General features: G+C 44.5%; 1 protein-coding gene across 1 annotated transcript in view; it reads right to left on the reverse strand.

Moving 5' to 3' along the window:
- Nucleotides 1–1380: 1380 nt before the first annotated feature.
- SHISA6 (shisa family member 6) overlaps nt 1381–22171 on the reverse strand; it is a gene marked incomplete at its 5' end in the record, with an annotated part of 280938 nt that continues 260147 nt past the window's right edge. Inside the window, 3 exons of the mRNA XM_046676274.1 lie at nt 1381–1931; nt 3547–3699; nt 7616–7672. Of these exons, the coding sequence (XP_046532230.1) occupies nt 1381–1931; nt 3547–3699; nt 7616–7672 (761 nt within the window). The remainder of the gene's footprint in view (nt 1932–3546; nt 3700–7615; nt 7673–22171) is intronic.

Here is a 22171-nt window from a genome sequence, read left to right on the forward strand (position 1 = left end):
CAATAGCCTGGAGTACCATTATTTGCGTTTGCTAATGGGTCTCTGCCCCTTTGACATAGAGGAGGCACTGGTCGGAAGAAGCAGTAGCCAGGAGAGAGGAGTGGAATTGTCGGAGGACAGGAGGTGGGGAAGGGGAAACAGGCAGCAAGAGCGAGTTCTAAAGATAGAAGGGGTCAAGCAGGGGGGTAGTGATGGGGAGAGAGGAGCGGGCAAGGTGCAGGACAACTGCCTCGGGTCCTCCTTTATTAGGGGCTGAACTGACCTTCTCTAGAAGCCTCTGCCTCAGTCCCACCTGATGTGCCTGATGGGAGACAGGCAGAGCCCTGGACAATGGGAATGGTGAGCCCCTGAGACCCAGAGCATCACAGTGGCCCTCCCCACCCACCGCTCTCTGGCCAGGGCGGCAGATGCCTCTAGGGCGCAGAGTCGGGGAGGGGAAGGCAGGCCTGAGTGGTGGGTCACAGTTCAGACCTAGAGGCCCAGAGGAAGTGTGGAGATAATCAGGTTGCCGGGGAGGGCACCCCAAAAGTCCCTGCACCCCATCGCTACTCTCCTCTGGGAGGGCTAGAGTGAAGCCCCAGAGAACTCAGGAGTGGAACATTTAGGACTAGAGGAGGGGCCAAGTCTCCCAGAATAGGGGCCGGGGGGCCTTCTAGGTGGGGCAGCCAGCTGGAACTGGGCAGGGTTCCCGGCAATGAGCAGGCAGCCGAAGGACGGAACCCCTCCCTATCCTGGGCCTCGGGGAGGGGTGCAGGGCCAGCGTGGGGCCGCAGGGTCAGTGAAGGAAGGGCCACTCAGTGGGGACCAGAGAGTTCCAGCAGGCAGAAGAGAATCGTTATTGTGCTTATGGACACGGCAGCTCCCCGGCTCTGAGAGAGCGAGCAGGCAGTTTTTAGGCACTAGAAGATTTCTGTGATGCGGTTTTAGGTAAATGAATGAGACCGAGTAGTCTATTCGGTCAGCCCATTGACTGCACCCACTGGCCAATTCAAACCCAGGCAGCGTCGGACCAGGATCAGGCCAGGGTCTCTTGGCTGACAGAACCTGCAGCTGAGCCCCCAGGAGAGGGAGAGGGGACGTGGGACTGCAAGGGAGTTGGTGACAGTGGGGAGGGTGAGACTGGGGCCTATACCCTCTCCTCCCTCCTCGCTGACTCTTCTGGAAGAGTGAGAGCAGTCGCTCTAGATCCCACGTCTGAGCATGCTGTGCCAGGCCACCAGGCTGTGTCCCCCTGGAGTATGGCTTTCTGGGCAAAGCTGACCCACCCCCAGCTCCTATGGAGGGGACAAGGGAAGGGAGATGTACAGGGCTAGAAGTTCTGCTCCAGGGCCCTCCTGACCCCTGCCCTGCCCTGCCCAGTGGCTCAGCCCCTCCTGGCGGTCAGACGGTCACTTCGGTCTTGCTGGCTGTATAGCAGGTGTGGTGGCCCGGGATGTAGTGCAGCTGCTCCACCGTGTTGTGCCTGCGCGAGGCAAAGGCCTGGCGCTTGGCTGCCGTCTGGCTCTTGCCCAGGGTGGCGTAGGAGTTATTGGAGGCACTGGGATGGGAGTGCATCTTGGTCATGCGGTAGCGGTCCAGGACGGGCGTGGACACAAAGACGTCCGTGTGTGAGATGGCCCGCGACAGGGACTGCTCTGGGAAGGCCGTCCGCTCCGGGGACAGCAGCGGGTCCTGGGAGTGCAGGCGCTCGGTGGAGAGCAACTGCTCATCGGACAGGATGCGGTCATAGGGCATGCCGAATTCATCTGCCAGGCTCCGCTGTGGGGACAGGACCCTGTCTTGGGACATGGCCCGGAGGGGCCGGCGAGGTCGCTCTCGCGGCAGCGGCTTCTGTTGGGACATCTGGATGACGTTGAGGGGGAGGGTGCCACGGGCGGCCAGGTCAGGCAGGTGCCGTCTCCTCATGTAATACTCATCAGCCTCCTTGTCAGCTGCAGGGGAAAGAGAGAGAGAAGGCAGCTGGGGTGACACCGGAGCCAGGACTGAGCCAGGACCCTGCAGCCCAGACAAGTGGAGGCAATGCTTCTCCACTGAATGTGCAAACCATTCAGTCTTCTTAAGTGCAGAGTCTCATTCAGACCTCTTGGGTCTGGGGTGGGCCTGAGAGTCTGCATCTCTAACAAGCTCCCAGACAATGCTGATGCCCCTGGTCCGTGGACCACTTTGAGTAGCGAGGAGTTAAGGGACTTCCTCAAGGTCCCCAGGAGTTGAGTTCACAGCACAGTGGAGGGCAAGCCCAAGCCCCGAAATTCCCTCCAGTGCAGCTTCTACTACACGTGGTCAAGGAACAGAATGGCTCCCTGGTCTTGCTGAAACATCCAAGTAGCAGCTGGCGGCTTTCCAATGAGGTCCACGGCCTCTTTCCAAGGAAGCTGGGTTGCAGAACCAGCCTCCTGCTAGAATAAAGTGAGATGCTCCAACTAGGAGGCACTTGTGAAAATGCTTGGCTGGTGACTTAGGAACATAGTGACACCTTCTCTGGAGTAACAGCCAAAGCACAAGAAACCAACACATGGGCATCCGCCCCACACAACCACAGAATCAAGCCTACACATACTTCACCTGTGCCCACAACCTGAGCAGGCCAGAGCAGTCCTCTATGTGCACCCCATTCAGATGCTCCACCCTTCTCTCCATCCAGGAGGCCCTCCCAAGCTCACACTGCCTGCTGCACCCTTGAATTTACCCAGGACATACACAAGCCTGCTTTGCTCCAAATTTCGGGAATGAGGCTTCCAACAGACAGCCTTCTGGATCTCTGCAGAATGTGGGAATGCTGACTGCTCTTCAGTTTTCCCAGAGGGTCACTGAAGGGTAGATCTTACCTCCTGAGTCACATTCCCTCATCCCAGGGCGTGCATCAGATTCCTTGGGTCATTGAGAGTCACCACCTCTAGCCACAGAAACTCAACGTTCCACATTAGAGGTGGCTGACGTGGAATCGTGGGCTGACTTTCTATCAGGGTAGGTTGACCTGTAGCTTCAAGCAAATGCTCAGTGCTGAAGTTGGGTGGTCATCAAAATAGAGTCTTGGGGAATAAGGGCAGAAGGTCCGAGGGTTGGAAAGCTGAGAGACAAGAGTTTTCCTGCCATGTACCTTCTTGACATTGCAACATCTTAAACCCATCAATCGCCAGAGCTTCCCCAGACTCAAATGTCAGAGCTGGGATCACTTGATGAACTGGACTCAACTGATGGAATGGGGTACATGTGTGGGATGGGGGAGTCTCAGGTTCTCAGGACAGTGTTGGGGTGGAGACAAGGCTCTCTCTTGCAGTTAAACTAGCACATGAGTTGAAGCATTGCCTCCCATGGGAAAGTGGACCTGAGGACTCCATGGCCTCCCTTTTGTCTAGGGGGAGAATGGAATCAGACCATAAAGAACAAAACAAGGGGCTTGTCTATTCTCTTCTTCATGCTACACCTTGCTCTTTCTTCTTGGGACTTTACACTGGTCCCCTCAGGTGTAGGGCAAGAAAGTTAGACATAGGAGAATGTCGTGGAAGCCCCAGAGGCAGACCCCAACCCTGGGAAAACCCCACTTACTTAGCCTCTTCAGGGATGAGTACTTGCTGGGGTGGGTCTTCACTGCAGACTCATAGGATGGGGGCAGGTGGGCCAAGTTCTGGAATGAGCGGGAGAAGGAAAGGTCATAGGGCTCGGTGGCTGATGTCAGGATGTTGTTCATCCGTGGCTTCTCTGCAAGAGAAGGGAGGGGTGCATTGCATTAGTGAGGACAACGTTTGGGGCAGGCAGAAGGGAAGGGTCTAGGTTCTATCTCTTCACTTTCTGCCTCATCCCCATCCTGCTTTCCTGGCCTCCTGTGCTAGGATATAGGTGCTGCTGGTGACTCAGTTTCCCTCATGCTCAGTTCCAGTTGTCAACAAGCCTGGAGGCAGGTGCTATTTTAGGTGCCACTAGCAACAATGCCAGTGTGCCCTTCCTTGAATGGCAAACTCTTTCTGCCAGTACATCACTGGGCTGTCTGATGAAAATGTAAGCCTGATGGAGCTGAGGGGGGTCATAAAATCATCCACTTTGGTGTGAAAGTTCTGCCCTTTCTCTAACAGCTTTAGGCAAATTTAGCTCTCAAGCTTAGAAAAATCTGGGTTTGAAGGAGTGCAGGTGACTGGTCTTGTCTACATACCCATAGAAGAGCTGAGTCTAGGACCCAGCTCCACTGAGATTCCAACCCACACTGTCCATGATGTCATTTCACTTCTCACATCGCCCCCTTCTGCCTCAGGCTTCTCTAATCCCCACGTCTGACTAGCCCCTGTGGGCTACAAAGCCATTTCCTCTTACTTCAGTTCCTTTCTCTGTAGCCCCCTTAACTGTCTCTGAGCTGCTGGAGGAAGAAATGTGGGCGAAATGCTTAGCACATCATTCCCCTTTTCTCCCTCCCCTTTCTTTCCTCCTCTTGAGGTAGAACCTTGAGATTCCAAAATCTGAAGAGAGAGAAGGGAGTGTTGTTCAATGCCAGACCTGAGGAAAAGACTCTGGGAAGGAATGAGAGAAAAGATGAAAGGGAGTTGATGTGAATGACTAATGAAGTGAATGAGCTGTCCTGGGCTCTGGGGGCCAGAGAAGGAATAGCACAGGAGTGAGGGGTAGAGGAGATGCCGGTCTGGGTGAAGGAGTGGCTGTGAAGATGGAAGGACATAAAGGAATGGAGGTCTGGGGAAGGAAGATGAGCATGCCTTGGTGCTTGACTGACTTGAGGCACAGCAAGAAGTCAACAGGTATTTCTGGGGGAAACAGTGGTACCATTCCCAGGACTGAGGTAGTTAGGTGGCTCTAGTTTGGCCATAACATCCCTCCATCCTCTTTGGCTTGGGATGCCCAAGAATTGGCAGGCTTTAACTTTGGAGAAATGTATCAGAGGACTGTGGCTCCCCATGCCTCTTGGCAAAGAGAGTGCTGAACCATGGAAGGCTGGAATTGTATGAACCATGGGACAAAGGGAAGCACTCCTAGCCTAGCTTGGTCCAAGGGCAGCCTAAGCACAGGGAACTCCCAGCTTCTCTAGCCCTTCCTGCCTTCGCTGGCACTCCTAAAATTGAGCCAGGGGAGCCCAGCCAATGAGCTGGTGTTCACGCCAGCTCAGTACATATGTGAGGGGGTGGGGGATGCTCTACATCCCTGAGAGATCAGAACATGCTGTATAGAAAGAGCCTCCCTGGCATGGATCGGGACAGACGCCAGGAAGAGGAGTGGGCGGGAAGCTGGGAGCACTGCTACCCAGAGCTGGGTAATAGCCACTGTCCCTTAGCTCTTGTTTCTTCATTTTTGGCCATGCTAGAGAAGAACGAACTTCCCTCTGCCTGTTGGCATCATATTCCCACCGAGGGCATCACTCAGCTCATCTACTTCCAAATGCAACATTTCTGGATGCTCTTACCCTACACTGTTCTCCAAAACATGCTGATGAGCCAAGGCCACCTCTTCCTTGCCTTCTGCCTCCACCAAGATTGCCCCTGGCCTCTTGCTCATGCTCTCTCTCTTATTGCAATGGCCTTCCTTATTCTTTCTTTATCCAAATTCTCCCCTTGCTCAAGGCTCTTCGCTATGACAATGTCACACCTTTTCAGCCCACAGTGATTTCTGGTCTTCAAGCCCCTATTGCTCTTGTAGTCAATACCACCCAATTTAGTGTCTACGTGATCTCTCGTCATTTGACTTGAGTTAGTCTTGTTGATCTCCAAAGATTGCAATCTCCTTGACAGCAGGAGTCTTGCTTTCCAATTTTTCTGATGCCTTCATAATGCTTGGCCCAAAATAAAGATTCAATTAATGCTCTTTGCTTTATCAAGTAGACACAGGCCCGTTCCTTGCTTAATAGTCTCTCTGCTATCTCCTGGGAAAAGTGTAACATCCAAAGAAGGAATTCAGAGAAAACCCTGCTTCCACTAGGCTGTGAGCTGCTCAAGGGCAGGAACTGAGTCTCATGTATGTTCATCTCCTTGCCACCCAGTGGGAGAGAGAAGACAGGAAGAGGAGGAGGGAAGAACGGTTCCCTCTTTCATATTTAAGAGGCTGTGCCTCTGTTGGCTCCGTCTGGAGAAAACCAGATCATAGTTATTCTTCCAGAATGTTACTGAGTAAGGGGAGCATTCCTTGCTTGCCTTTTCTGGCTCCTCATCCTGCTGCTGCTTAATCACCATGGGCATCCCCCAGGCTGTCTGCTCATGCCTTCTGCTTTTCTCTCTCAGCCTTCTCGTACAGATTGCCCCTACTCCCAAGCCTTCTGTTACTGCTTCCAAAGGGTAACTTACATCTTCAGCTGTAACCTCCCTTCAGACCTCATGTTAGCATTTCTCACTGCCTGTTTAATGACTTTTCTTGCATATCCTATGGTTGTGTCTAGCTCCAGATGTCCAGATCCAAACTCACCGTCAACAATTCCATCCCCTGTACACACTGGCTGCTTTCCTGATTCCTTAGATTGTGTTAATACTCCCCCACCCCATTCTTCTAATTAATCTTGGCTCTCCATTTTACTTATAATTGATTCTCATCAGTCATATTCAGTTAGTAACTGAGTTTTCCCAAGTCTTTCTTCAAAATGTATCATATCAGAACACTCCTTTCCATTTCCACTTTCAAAATCACCACTGGTATTATCTTCTTTTTAACTGATCTCTCTAATTTCTTGCAGTTCTAATTCTTCCTAGACCCCACAACATTTCACATCTTATTAAACTGTTGCTGTCATCATATATTTCCACTAGGAGCCTAGCACTGGAGGGGGACATCAAAATAGTCCACTTCTCTGCTCCTAATTATATTGTCCTTCAATCTCAACGCTGAAGTAGGACATGATCTGACGTGATTAGTAGGTCTTTCTACCAGGTGAGCTGTAGAATTTATCTTTGTTTTGAGTTTCTTTCTCACTAAAATTTAATGATGTTTTCACTGTCTCACAGCAAAGACAGAAGAATGACTGATAGTTCATAATTTACATGGCTGTCTTATGTTCTATCAAGTTTTGAGCAGGTATCAAAAACATTTTTTCTCTGCAGTTCCAAATATGAAGTTGTGATCTGGTGTGAGGATGTTATAACCTAAGAGGGAAACATGGCTTTGTAACCCTTTGGCACGATGCTGACACTGCTGTGCTCTACAGTTTTCAGCCTCTTCCCCTGCCAAGAGGTGGAAGCTCAAATCACCCAGTTCGGTTTTGCGTTTTATCAAATCTTAATTAGTTCGAAGAGGATCGATATAGTTCACCAAGTCTCATGTCATTTGTAAATGGTACCACAAGTAGCCTTGCTCAAAGGAGAGTGTTCACTCCTTGCTGTGGACATATGGAGATTATGACTGCAAGAAGGGATCTGGATTGCAAGTGAAAATGGGTTAAGAAAGGGTCTCACTCCTTCCCTTTCATGGTGCAACATCACTCTGATGTTAGAGACAGACACACCAAGAGGACAACGGTCTAAAAGTGAGAGTGAGGCATTGTGGCCCTGGAGGAGGGTGGACACCTGCCACCTTACACCTCCTTAGCTTCAATGAGTCAGTGACCATGTGTCTGATACCCTGATAGGCATCAGTGGTTAGGATGGAGCCACTTGGAATGAGGATGGAATGCAGAGCACTCTCAATCATCTCTCACCATGTGTAGGGGTCTGGGTAGCACTGCTTAAAATCGGATGGTTATACTGATGATCACCTGAAAGTTATAGAAAAGAAATTTTTAATGAAGAATTCAGGCATTCCGTTGTCTCTCCACCACAACAGCACCTTTCTTGACCTCTAATATGCTTCTTTGAGTCAAAGGAATACTTCTAAAAAGCCCGGGCCTTTTGATGACCTGGAAAAGTAAAGGGCAGGGGGCAGTGTGTTAGCCTCAAAGAAGCTTCCCTCGCTGTTTCTCTCTCTCCTTCTGCATCAGGGCTTCCTTTGTCACCATGGTGACCCACCCACATCTGTGCATCTGGCTGACTAGCTACAGAGGCTTTGTTGGGCAAGGGTGGGTAGAGGAGGAGAAGGATGGAGACTAGGGGGCATTTGGCAAGTATGTGCACATAGGGTGGGGAACCGAGTAGGGGAAGTAGATCCTTTTTAGGGGGTGGGGGGTGTTAGGGTATGGTTAGCTAGGAAGAAGATGCCTTAACTTAGGGGGCTTTGATTTGTTCCCCATCTTTATACACAAGTGTCTGCATCCTGAGATGCAGCAAGCTGATGTGAACTGTCCACTGCTCGGGATCAGGAGTCCTGGGTCCTAGGCTTTGTCCTGCCTATAAATGACACAGCCCAATATTCAAAAGCACTTATTTTAATTAATAAGTCCAAAAGTATGCAAAAGTCCACATAGATAGAACAAGCCACAACATTAATAGAGTCTTAGTTGCCAGAGCCCAGAGTTCAAGGCATTCCAAGGGCTTCTAAAACTGAATGGAGATTTGGCTTAACACTAAAGCGCACTTCAACATTGTATTATTGCTTCAATTCAACATTGCATTTTTGTTTTTCATGAGAGCATGCATCTAATTTCAACTAAAGCAGAGGGAAGAGGAGGTATGACATCTTTGCTTTAGTTTATCTACACCATGGATTACAGCTCTGCCATTCTCTGCTAGAAGATCTTCTTCCAGTTTCTTACGTCTTGTTATTGAAACCATCTTTCCCACCTTTGGCATAGTACCTTCTGGATACTCATTTTTCTACCTCCTTCACTAGATCCCTTTTCCTCTTCTATTCTCTAAATATCAGTGCTCCGTAAGGCTCAGATGTCTTCTTGAGGAGTTGGGCTCTACCTTCTTGCCCAAATTGATTCTTAGACCTACACTTCTAGCTTGAGGTCCAACTAGTCTGTAGGGGTAGATTTTAAACTGATTATGGACATCCTTTTGAAATCCCTGCCCTTAGCCCAACCCATTACATCCCAAAGTGAGCGCGTCATTTTATTCTCTAATGCTCCAGCTTCTGTCCATGGTACTAAGGTTCCATGGACTTGGAATGTGAAACTTCAGTCATCATTCACTATTTCCCTCCCTTCATCCTCCGTATCCAGTGAGTCCCCAAATCCTGTTCCTATATCCATCTCTTAAATCAAGGCCCACAATATATCATTTTGTTCAGATTTCTCTTAGCTTTGGTCTCTGGCCACTTCTAAGATAAATCATCCTGTGTACTCCTACCACACAAAATTTCTCATACCAATGGAATCGTTACATCATTCTTTTGGTTCAGACCAGAATTTTAAATTGAATGGTTTATCCCCATGGACACTATCCAATGTGGTGTGGATTTGGGCAGTAAGTCAGAATTTCTCACACAAAGACATTCTCCCTTCACAAGATGGAATATTAAGTTATTTCCAGAGAAAAACCATTTGCCAAAGGTTGAATCAGTTCTACATTGGACCTGGATTTAAGCAAGAAGAGAATCCAAGAAGGGAGATAAAGGACAGATTTTTTTCTGCTTTTCTTCCAGAAGCAAGGAGAAAACCAGTTTCACTGTTTTTTTTTTTTCTTGTTATTTTTTGGTTTGTTTTTAAGCAATATAGCGGCATCAAAGACATAGTTGCAAGAAATGAGAGAACCCAGGCTGAATGGTGGACAGTGGCAGTGAGAGAGAAACACGTTTAATCTTCCATCTCGGAGTCTATGTGTCACCAGGAGAGGGGGATAATTCATGTTTGGTTAATAATTCCTGGTAACTAGTAGTCTCCAGGCTCTGTGCTAAACACTTTCACATACATTTTTTAAAACTAATCTTCACAATGATTTTCACTTGAGTATGTATTATTGGCCTACTGATTTCCAGACACTGTTAAAAAACTCCTTAAGTATCTTCTTTGAAGTAGTTCTTAAAATTCTTTTCTAAACAGGTGAGTTTACAGACAGGATAAATGTCTTGAATTTAGATATTTTGTAGACAAGTGGAGTGCTTTTCCTTTGTTTGAATCTCACTTCAAATGTTTTACTAACATTTGATTTTTTCCTACATTGGCATTAAGGAAAATAAGACATAAAGATGAAAATTAAAACTGTCCTAAAATAACCCCTGTGACATTCTATTTCCCTCCCCCTGTAAATTACTGTGTGTATGTAAACATACACACACACGCATAAACAATAGTGCAGTGAATAACCATTTGCATTTTTCATTTTGCGTGAGTGATTATCAGATTACAGCTCTTAAAATGGAGAAATCAAATATGGTGATTTGATCCTCACACTTGTGCAGAATAACACATGTGAGGTTATTCATTGCAGCATTTTTATAGTAGCAAAAGAAAAGAAACAACCTAAATGTTCATACATACATGTACATATACACACAGAGATAAATTTGGATAGTTTCCATATGGACATATGTAGGCATGCTATATGTAGGCATGGTATACTGCTTTTAATCTGTTTCCTTTATGCTTAATTGACAGCATATCCTGAATAGATTTTCATGTTTTGAAATATTCTTTGAAATATTTTGTATGGTTTCACAATAGTCTTTTCTATAGAATACTCTTATTGTATATTTGTATATATAATTTAAGTATAATATGTTTATTTAATATATATACATTTAAGCATTCCCCTATTATTGTGTATTGTTTAAAAGTTCAGTAATGTTATCCCAAAAAACCTTCAACACAAATCTTTGGCCAAGTCTCACTTCCCTAGGCTAATAACTAAAGGTAGTGTTTCTAGGTCAAAACACTGCCAACTGCCTAGTGATGTGATGATGTGGATTGATAGATTTCCTCATACTGAACCATTCATTTATTCCTGGGAAATACCTTATTTGATTTTGGTGTCTTAATCTTTCATTACAACACTGGATTCTATTTTCATATATTTTATTTAATTCATGTATATTCATAAAAGAAAATTTGTATTTTTTTGTCACATCCCAGGTTTTTGTATCAAGATAATGATTGTAAAGTCAATGAATAACATTTCATCTTTCTTTATGCCTTGAAACTAGTAATATAGCATATGATATATCTGTTCTTCGGAAGTTTGAAAGAACACAACGATAAAAATGCCTTGTGTCTTTTGGGGAGTCCTTCTGTTAGCGCTATGGTAGGTGGTTGGCTTGTGTTATTTCACTGACTGCACGACAACTTTGGGAGGCAGATATTGTTATCATCACCAAATTAGATTAAGGTAACTGAGGTTTGGAGAATAATTTGAATAATTTGCCCAACAGGTGAAGCTGGGATGCAAACCCAGGCAGCCTGGCTGTAGATCTTACATCCTTAATCATTATGCATACTGCCTCTCATACCTGGCAACATTTTCCTTGCATATTAATTCATTCAAGGTTTCTAATTCTAAATTCTATTTGTAATTTCTATTTTTCTTAAAAAAATCCATTGGGCATCTTCAACTTTATTAGCTTAAAACTATAATATTCCTTCAAAAGAAAAAATCCATATATGAAATTATATCCTTTTCTCATTCTTCATTTTCTGTATTAATGTTTTCTGGATTAGCAGTTTATTCATACTCTTATTCTTTTTCATAGAGCTACCTCATATATATCCCTTCATTTTTTATCTTCAAATGATTATTTTGTGCTTTTGGATTTGTTAATTCCTGCCTCCTAATTTTCTTTGGTTTGGTTTGTTATTGTTTTCTAATTTCTGGGTTTGAATCTTTAGTCCACTTATTTTCACTCTTTTCTGTTAACAATATAAGGTCTTTAGCTCTGAATTTGTCTCTGGCACTATCCCATGAGCGTCGTTATGCAATGTTCTTAGCGTTGTTGTGTCCTAAATGATCTCTAATTGAAGCCTTGCTATTCTCTCTGACCCAGGAGTTCTTTAGTAGAGTGTTGTTAAACTTCAAAGAGTTTGGGTTTGTTGGTTTGAACTTGTGCCGTTAGTTTTCTGTTTTATTATATTGTGGTCAGAGAACAGGGTCTGTACAATTTCTGCTTTTTGGAATTTATTGAAATTTCCTTTGTGGTCTTGTATATGGTCAACTTTGGTAAATGTTTCATGAGTACTTAGAGAAAAGGTATATTTTCTTTTTGTAGAGTACAAAATTGATATATATCTATCATATATTGACATAAATCAGACACATGAAATACCTTATTCAGTTCCTCTGTATCCTAATTCATTCTTTGCCTACTTACTCTGTCAAAGACTGAGGGAGGTGTATTAAGGTCTCCCACTTCTGTTGTGTTCCTGTCATTTTCTCTTTGTATTTGTTACAGAATTGGTTTTATGTATTTCACAGCTACATTATTCAGCACAAAAAGGCTCATGATGCCTATGTCTTCTTTGTGGCTTGTATGCTTTATCAACATTAAATAACCCTTTCTGTCCTATTTAATGCCTTTTTTTTAGCCTTTAAGCCTTCTTGATCTGATATTTGTATTGCCCACCCAGCTTTCTCTTTGTTTACATTTGCCTGATAAACTTTGCCTATCCTTTTATATCTAACCTTTCTGTGTCATGTTGTTTTACTCTGGTCTCTTGACAAGAGCATACATTAAAAAAAAAAATCACCTTCTGTGCTTTGGCACTTTCTAGGTTGTCTTGCTCGCTGAAATCTTGATAGCTAATTCTCCTGCTCAGAAAACTGTCCTCCCTTCTATTGGGGTATCCTCTCCTCCTTGCTCTAGTTGTACGATATGACCCTGCTCCTCTGCACACAGCCCAAACTCTAGGTCATGGCTGATTTGACCAGGTGCGAATACCTGACTCAACCTGGGCCTATGAGAGCTCCTTCTCCAGAAATTAAGAATCATTATAAGAGAGGTGATTCTGGATCCATGACATGTAAACTAGATAGCTGTGGGCAGTCTTGTAGATTCAGAAGAGAGAAAGTCAGAGACTGTGGCAACTTGTATTTTCCAAAAATGGCCACAGTTATACTTCTAGTCCCACATGCTGTCCCAGAACCTTCTCATTTCCTCAATAGATAGAGTATATTCTCCTCCTTGAAACTGGAGGGCCTTTGTGACTGCCTCGGTGCCCATAACGAAGTGCATGACTTCCACCGAGATTGCAAAAGGTGATCTAGCTTTCATCCGTTTCTCTCTTGTGGCACACTCAACCTTGGATCCCAGCCACCATGCTGTAAGGAAGTCCAGGCCACGAGCAAAGGCTACCTGTAACGGCGGTCAGCTCCAGCTAAGGTATCCATCAACAGCCGAATCGACTGCCAGACACATGAGTGAGCAAGACTTCAGATGATTCCCGCCCTCAGCCTTCTAGCTGCCCTAGCCGATACAAGTAGAACAGAGATGAGCTATCCCCACCGAGTCCTTCCAAAATTATAGGTTGATAAGCAAAATAAATGTTGTCTTTATTGTATCATTTTCTAAAATTAAAATATTTCTTTTGAGGGGCCAGCCTGATGGCGTAGTGGTTAAGAATGTGTGCTCTGCTTCAGCGGCCCAGGGTTTGCCGGTTCGGATCCCAGGCCTGGACCTTCACACCGCTTATCAAGCCATGCTGTGGCAAGGGTCCCACATATAAATTAGGGGAAGATGGGCACAGATGTTAGCTCAAGGCCAGTCTTCCTCAGCAAAAAGAGGAGGATTGGCAGCAGATGTTAGCTCAGGGCTAATCTTCCTCAAAAAAAAAAAATATTTTGAGATCATTGTAGTTTCAAATGCAACTATAAGAAATAATACAGAGGTCCTCTGTACTCTTTAGCCAGTTTCCCCAGTGGTTCTATATCAAAACCACAGTATCGACATCAATACAGTCAGGTACAGAACATTTCTATCACTAGGAGGATCCCTCATGTCGCCCTTTGTAGCCACACCTACCCTTTCATTAACCTCTGGCAACTGTCAACCTGTATGTTATTCTATAATTGTCATTTCAAGGAGGTCATATAAATGGAATCATACAGTATGGAACCTTTGGGATTGGATTTTTTAATCAAGCATAATTCTCTGGAGTTGTTGCATATTTGTAACAATAGTTAATTGGTTGTATCGATAGTTGATTCCTTTTTATTGCTGAATAGTAAATATTCCATGGCATGGATGTATCACAGTTTGTTTAACTATTCATCTTTTGAAGGACATTTGGATTGTTTTCAGTTTTGCTATATTATAAATAGAGTTGCTATAAACACTCATGCGCAGGTTCTTGTGTCAACATAAGTCATCTTATTTATCTGAGATAAATGCCTAGGAGCGCAATTGCTGCATTGTATGGTAGCTGCCTGTTTACTTTTTAAAGAAATGCCAAACTGTTTTCCAGATTGGCCGTACCATTTTACATTCCCCCCAGCAATGAATGAGTGATCCAGTTTTTCCACATCCTTGCCAGCATCTGATGTTGTCACTATTTTTCATTTTCACCATGGTAACTATGTAGTGATACCTCACTTTGGCCTTAATTTGCATTTCCCTAATGGCTAATGATGTTGAACATATTTTTTTTTTTTTTTTGAGGAAGATTAGCCCTGAGCTAACTATTGCCAATCCTCCTCTTTTTGTTGAGGAAGACTGGCCCTGAGCTAACATCCATGCCCATCTTCCTCTATATGTGGGACGCCTACCACAGCATGGCTTTTGCCGAGCAGTGCCGTGTCTGCACCGGGGATCCAAACCAGTGAACGCCAGGCCAGCGAGAAGTGGAACATGGGAACTTAACCGCTGTGCCACCAGGCCAGCCCCTGAACGTCTTTTCATGTGCTTATTTTTCATCTGTATATCTTCTCCAGAGAAATGTTTCTTGATTATTTTTGCCCATTTTCTAATCAGATTGTTTGCATTTTTCATGTTAAATTTTTGAGTGTTTTTCTATATCTTAGATTCTAGTCCTTTGTCAGATATATGCTTTGCAAATATCTTCTCCATCTATAGCTTGTCTTGTCATCCTTTTAACATGGTCTTTTGCAGAACGTAAGTTTCAGTTTTGATGAAGTTCAATTTATCAATCTTTTCTTTTACAGATTATGCTTTTGATGTCAAGTCTAAGAACTCTTTTCCTGGCCCTACGTCCTGAAGATTTTTTTCTGTTATTTTTCTAAATGATTTTTAGTTTTATGTGTTACATTTAAGTCTAGGATCTATTTTGAGTTGATTTTCATATAAGATGAGACTTAGGTTGAGGTTCTTTTGTTTATTTATTTATGGATGTCCAATTACTCCAGCATCATTTCTTAAAAAGGCTCTCTTTCCTTCATTAAATTGCTTTTGCACCTTTGCCAAAAAATCAGTTGGAAATATTTGTGTGAGACTATTTCTGGGTTTTCTATTCTGTTCCATTGATCTACATGTCTGTTCCTCTGCTAATACCACACAGATTACTGTAGGAATCTGTGTGGTAGCTATGGGATATTTGATTTCTGTAGCTCTAGGATATTTCTTGGAATTGAGTAGACTGATCTCTTCCACTTTATTTTTCCTTTTAAAATTATTTTAGCTATTCTAGTCCCTTTGCCTTTCTATATATATTTTAGAATAAGATAGTCTGTATCTACAAACAATCTTGCAAGGATGTTGATAGGAATTGTGTTAAACTTGTGTATTATTTTGGAAGAGTTGACATCTTTAATCTGTTAAGTCTTTCAATCCATGAGCATGGTATGTCTCTTTATTTAAAGTGTACCATTTTAATTCCTCTGACATTTTTGCTACATTTTTTAGATTATTTTCTTAGTGGTTGCTCTAGTGATTATAATATGCATCTTAACTTATTTTAATCTTCGGAGCTAACATAATTCCAGTAGCATGTGGAAACTTTGTCCCCATATTGCTCCAATGAGTGTTCCTCCTTTGTACTATCTTTGTTGTATATGTTCTATCAATCTATCTACCTACCTACATATGTTATACCCAACAATACTGTATTAAAATTGTTACTTTATAAAGTGTTATTTTTTTTAAAGTGAAGAAAAGACAAGAGAAAAATATGTGTATAGAGTCTCTTACATTAACCATATATTTATCATTTCTAGTGTTTTTCATTTCTTCCTGGGAACTTGATTTATTGTCTAGTGTCCATTTCCTTTCAGTCTGTGAAGATTCTTTAGTATTTCTTGTAAATCAAGTTTGCTAGCAAAGAATTTTCTCCCTCTTTGTTTATTTGAGAATGTCTTTATTTCACCTTCATTTTTTGAAGGTTAATTCTGCTGAGTATAGAATTCTTGGTTGACAGTTTTTCTTTTAGCACTTTGAGCCTCTGGCCTCCACTGCTGTAGATAAGAAGTCAACCATTAACCATACAGATGCTCCTCTCTATGTGGCGAGAGGTCAAGGATGTCACTCAACACTCCTAATCCGTTGAGTCTCTTTGACCCAACAGTAGCACAGTTGCCAGTCCTCCCAGCCTGCCCTGGCCTGGCAGAACCTTGTCCTGACTGATTTTGGGGGAGGATGGGAGCGGTCCTTGGCATGAATGTCATAAACTCTCACTGTTCCTACTTGAAGTTGAGCAGTTTTTTAGAAGTTTATGCCAGGAAGCATAAACACTTCCCAGATTGTATACTTTGATCAGTTTCTAGAACACTGACATGGCTGTTTTAATCATTTCTGTCCAGCTTTGTAGTTGCTTTGTGGAGAGAGGATTTGCTAACCTTCTCACTGGGCCATGGCCAGCTTCACCTAGGTGTTTGGGGTACCATCCCCGATCACACTGCAGCTCCCTGTTTCTCTGCCAGGCCAGTGGAGGAGAACTGGAGACCTCAGTGCTTAGTCAAGAAGATGTTTGGAGGGAGGTGGGGAAGAAGGAGCAGCTCTGGCTGGGTCCTTAGTCCCTGGATAGCTTAAAGGTATTTTCAAAGCTTTTGGTATCAGTAAAATCGCAAATATTCTTTGTATCCTGGGACAATGAGATCTGTGTCCAGATTTCAGACCCGTTCACACATTTTGATAGTTAGAATATTGGCTGAGAAGAGTCATTTGGTATTGAAGACACTTCCTAGGAGGGTATAATAGGCTCTGAAGTCTTTTTACTCTGAGATGAAGGAAGTTACTTGCTGCCAAAAACTGACGTACTTTCAGAAATAGATTCCACTTAGGGCTCTTTGCCAGCCTCACCATAAATGCAGACTCAGTGGCTCTCTCTACTTCTTCCGGTTGGCGTGGCAAGGAGTGTAGGAGGCAACAGAGACTCCATGTGAAGACCACCTTGGCCCACATCAAAGCAGGCACTTAAGGGTGCCTCTAGGACGGTGTTTCCAACACTGGCTTCAGGGAGTCTTGTTGGTTCCTTTGAAGTGCCTTAAGGGCCGCTGTTTAAGAGACTGAGTCTAGTGGGTGTTGTTTTAGCACTGTCCCCCTCACCTTTACCTCACACCGAGCAGCTTGATTTCCATCTGTCTTCTGTATTCAGCTTATTCCTAAGATCTTATTTAAAGAAACAGTTCCATTGCTAATATGTTTAAAATCCACTGATCAAATTCATCTACTTCATTTTACAGGTGAGAAAAGATGCCCAGAGAAGTGAAGTGACTTGCCCAAGATCAGAAAGTTGGTGGCAGAGAAAGGACCAGGTCTTTTTTCCCAGAGTTGTATTTTTTTCGTGATGTGTGATTGTCTGCAAGCTTGTGTGCTAGTTACAAAGTCTCTCTTGTGCTCTCCAGCAGAGGTTCCAAGCAGCTGTGTGTTTTTGGGTGGCTCTGCCCCTCTTGGCTAGGTGCATTTGGCCGAAGTGTTTATCGAGGTTCCCTGAAATACTTTGAACTCTGGGGTTGCAGGGAGAATGGAGGGTAGTTCTGGGTCAAATAAGCTTTGGATTCTGCACACTAAATCCTTCCCCTTGGATATTCACCATGCATGTTAAAGGCTAAGAAGTCTAGCCATAAATGACCCATTTTATTAGTTATTTGACCATGGGGATTCTTTTTTCACCTAACACAGTGAGGGTGCAGACAGGAAACAGATACCCATCCAATGGGGTATTTTAGAAGGACTTAATAAAATGAGTATTTTCAAAGGTTTGGGGAACCCATAAGGGATAGTACAGTGCCCAAGGACTAGTAAGAGTGGGCACCTTTATACAAACGGAGCCTCAATGGTGAAGGAAGGCAGTTGCTTCTGGAACCCAAAGGGAGAGAGTTGTGTAGACAGGGCCCCCTGATCTTTGATTGAGGGACAAGCCAGTCCCCCGTGAATGGACCAGGAGGTAGCCTGGGAAGTAAGTATCCCAACTTCACTCTCCTCCATCCCTCTGATCTCTTTCCAGGATTCCCCATTTGCCAAACCCAACTAACATCCAAAGAACAACGTAGCCCCATGAAGCAATCCATGGAGGCCAGCACTCAGGAGACTGAACAGGGTGGGCGGTGGATACAGAGGGTCAAATGGACAAACCGTCCAGCACAGACTTAACCCACTGTGACAAAGGTTACTCTAGTGCATCGTGAAGATGGTCTGTGGGGTGTGGGCAGATGGTGTTCTAGGTAATGGATGGGAGGTTTGGGGTGTGTGGGCAGCTAGGTGTTGATGAGGAAGGGAAAAAAGCAGAATTTGTGATGTACAAAGAATAGGAAGGCTAACAATTGCACGATTTTGCCCCAGAGTTCCTCTCTACCGTGATGTGTATACAGTCTGTTACACTTGGCGTCCTGTCTCTCCCTGGACTTATCAAGGGATCACATCTCCACTCCTCAATTACCAGTCTCCCCATCCCCCTCCCCTTTCAGGGAGTCCTGGGCTTGGCACAGTGCCCAGTGAGGGCCATCAGCCTTCCTGATGGATTGAGCTGGATAACATAACAATTAATTAGTGCTCAGGACTCATCGATCGATATGCTGACAAGACTACAAAGTGACAAAACAATCTCCATCTGAGCTCCAAGGGTGCTTGAAGGAAGCAGAGAAGCCAGGTGGGGCCCTCTGCCCACTGAGAGAGTGTGGACCACCTGCGGTTAATAGGTCTCTTAGAATCAGAACGTCCCCCCTCACCTCTGCAGCCGCCAAGCTGGTGGAACTGACTGAGTTGCCTCACATTGGTATCTGGCTTAACTGCTAAGGGAAGTGGCTAGTTTTCTCTGTGGAGCAAATAAGCTGTGTGCATGCATTTATGTGTCTGTGTGTTTGCTTATGTGTGTGTTTGGGGTGGGGAGGGGGTGAAAGAGAAGAAGAGTGATTTGGGATTGGACGTGTCTAGTGACAGATGTAGCAAAAGCAATTTCTGTTTCGTGAGTCACAGGAAGATTGTGGGGCACAAATAATACCCAAAGACATAAACAATGACTTGATCAATGGGATCCTGAAAGTACAAAACAAAGAGGTAATATGCATATTGGTTATAAACTCTCAAGTCTCAGGCCTCATCACCACCGGAATTGCTATGATCACCTGCTTTCCTCTCTGCCCTTTTGGGTCCACCCTACACAATTCTGCTAGATTAGTCTCTCTCAAATGCTAATTTCATCCTGGCCTTTAGCCGCAAGTATTCCAAACTGCCAATAGATTAACAGATGCCTAAGGCCAAAGAGTTTTGAATTCTAATATACCCAAGAATCACCTGAGGAACTCATTAAAAAATTCTGGGCCCTTCCCCCAGCCCGTGAATTATGATTTAGGTGATTTGAGAAGGCCACAAGAGCTAGCATTTTTAAAAGCATCCTAGTTGATACTTTTGCAGCTAGAATCTGGACCACACTTTGAGAAATGCTACAGATGTTACCGCATTTTCAAAGCTGCCCATGGTCCAGGTCCATCTCATCTCACCCAACACACCAATGACTCATGAACTGGTTTCCCCTCTCCTATTCCCAACCCCTGCCACCACCTCGGTGCTTTGGTCAGGAACATCTTCCACCTGGATTACTCTTCTCCTCACTTCCCCCAGACCCTTTCAATCCTTGAAGATAAAACTCCAGATTCATCTCCATAAAGCCATTCTCAGGTCCTCCAGTACACGGTGATGTTCCTTGCCCTCCTGATAACTGCAGCATTTATTAGCACCACCATTGGTTTTGGTGCTTAATCATATATTATTTTGCTTTTTTACTTCTCTGTCTCATTCATTCACTCTTTCAAAGATGCTTAAATACTTCTGCATGTAAGGCACTTCTCCCCAACTCTTAATACAGTGAACATTCCTGGAGGTGGAGATCGATCACACTTCTTTTGTGTTTACCTTAACACAATACTCGCTGGGCTGGGTTCCTTGGTGGCACTTGTACAATTTCTTGAATTATGAACGAATGAGTAAATGAATCAACTCTTGGGCAAGAGGCCATGGTGATGATACTTGATTGCCCATCCTACTTTCTCTCTTCTTGTTCTCCCCACTCTTCTTCAGGCTCAGAGTGGCAGATTTTCTGGGCCTGCAGCCAGGTTTGTGGGTTGTAATATTTTGTATGTGTCTGAGTACAAGTGTGTGTGGAGGAGTAAGGCACCCCTCCTTCCTCACCTCAAATCCAACCCACACTTTGCAGTCCTTCTTGAGGCTCAGTTGCCATTCTAATGCATCTCAACACAAGCCCATCAATCCTGGTGATGAAAAAGTCAGTGTAGAGAGGCAGGCCTGTGAGTCATGGTGTCAAAGGTGGGACTCCTTCCAAGACAACTGGTTGTTGCCAATGACATCATGAGGCCATCAATCCCTGTGCTTCTGTCCATTCTCCCTCGTTCTTTGTGTCTCAGTCTCCTCTTCCTGCCTCAGAGGCTTTGACTTGGGGTCCCCTGGGTCCCACCCGTGAGAGTCTGGCTTCGTGTGAGCACCTCCCTAGTGGGCCTGCTCTGCTTCTTCACTTCTGGCAAAGATTTTCATTTTCAATTCTGCCTGAAGAAAATGGCATCATGGGGGTTGTCATGCCCACACAAGAAAACAGCGTCTTCTGCCAGATTCACTTAAAAAGACAAAACTTTAGGTTTCCCTGGGAGAGCTGCCTGCTACCTGCTGTGATCCACTTCTTCCTGATGGCTCTGGTTCATCTGAGCCTGGAGGCACTGGAGCTGTGTTTGTTCTGCTAGTGGTTATTGTGATCACTACAAAAGGAGTATTTACCATCCCCTCCGCTCCAGAGGACGAATCATCCTCTTGGCAATAAGGACTCTGAGCTTGTTCCTGAGAGCTATTTAAATCATACCTATAGAAAGTCAACCTTGGGATGCCCTGGAATTACCTGAGAGTAGGATAGGGTATGAGCACAGATGTGTGATGAGGTGTATCTGGGAGAGCGTGAGATGGTCTTGGCCTCTGATGCTAGGCCAAGCTGGCCTGTCAGGTGGCCTCCCTAAGGAGGTTTAAGGTCTACGATATTCCCTCAGAAGTGAGGTTTTTGTGAGATTCTTTGGCAAATTCCATTCTCTTCTCACCCCTACCCATGGATACCCCATCCTACCATTTCCCAAGCTTGATCTAGGCACCCAGTTCATCTACTGGGTAATACAAAGTGGCTCAGTATCGCAAGAGGTGACTCAAGTTGAAATATCTAGAACAGAGGGATGATCGATATTTAGAGGGCATGCAGTCTTTTGGGAAACCCCAAAATATCCCAAATAAGAAGTAGGTCACTAGAGGACCTGCCTCTGTCCTGTAATTACTATAAGCTATGAGTGTATCTGACATACTGTCAGATTTCTCTTTAAGAAGTGAATTTTTGGTGTGATCTGGGTCCATTTTTAACCTTCACGTTTGTTCACATTACCATACCAACTAGAGGAAATTCTAAGCCTGGTGCTTGGTGCAAGAAAACACACACACTGCTATCCCAGCATAAATGGAGTTTTATCATGTTTGGGCAAAGACTACATATGTGTGTGTATATATATATTTTTCCTATCAGCTACCATTTGTTCTGTCAGACACTGTGCTAAGTAATTTATAAGTATCATGTCATTGAAATCTCACAACAATTCTGTAAGGTCACTCACACTTTATAGATGACATTGAGTTGCTCAAGTTTGCATGGAAAATAAGTGGCTGAACCCGGATTCAAACTCATATCTAAAGACTCCAAACACAGTGCTCTTGAACTCTATACTATACTGCCATTTTGCAAGCATGTAGCTCTATAGACTCATCTGCAGCATCAACCACAGAGCTGGACTGAGTTTCTAGAGGGATCTAGGTTCTCCTGATTTGCAAACTGATAATAAATGGCTGATACCTGGAGATAATCTCATACAATTTCTAATCTACAGGAACTGCTCTTACACCTACCACACATACCTCCATGAAGGCTGCCCCCGACTCAGCCCAGGGCAATGCAGCTCTTTCTCATCCTTGCATTTCCCAATGGATGGCAATATTCTAGCTTCCCATAGCAGTTCTTCTGTTCCTT

Source organism: Equus quagga, chromosome 11 (genome assembly GCF_021613505.1).
Source record: "Equus quagga isolate Etosha38 chromosome 11, UCLA_HA_Equagga_1.0, whole genome shotgun sequence".
NCBI lineage: Eukaryota > Metazoa > Chordata > Mammalia > Perissodactyla > Equidae > Equus > Equus quagga.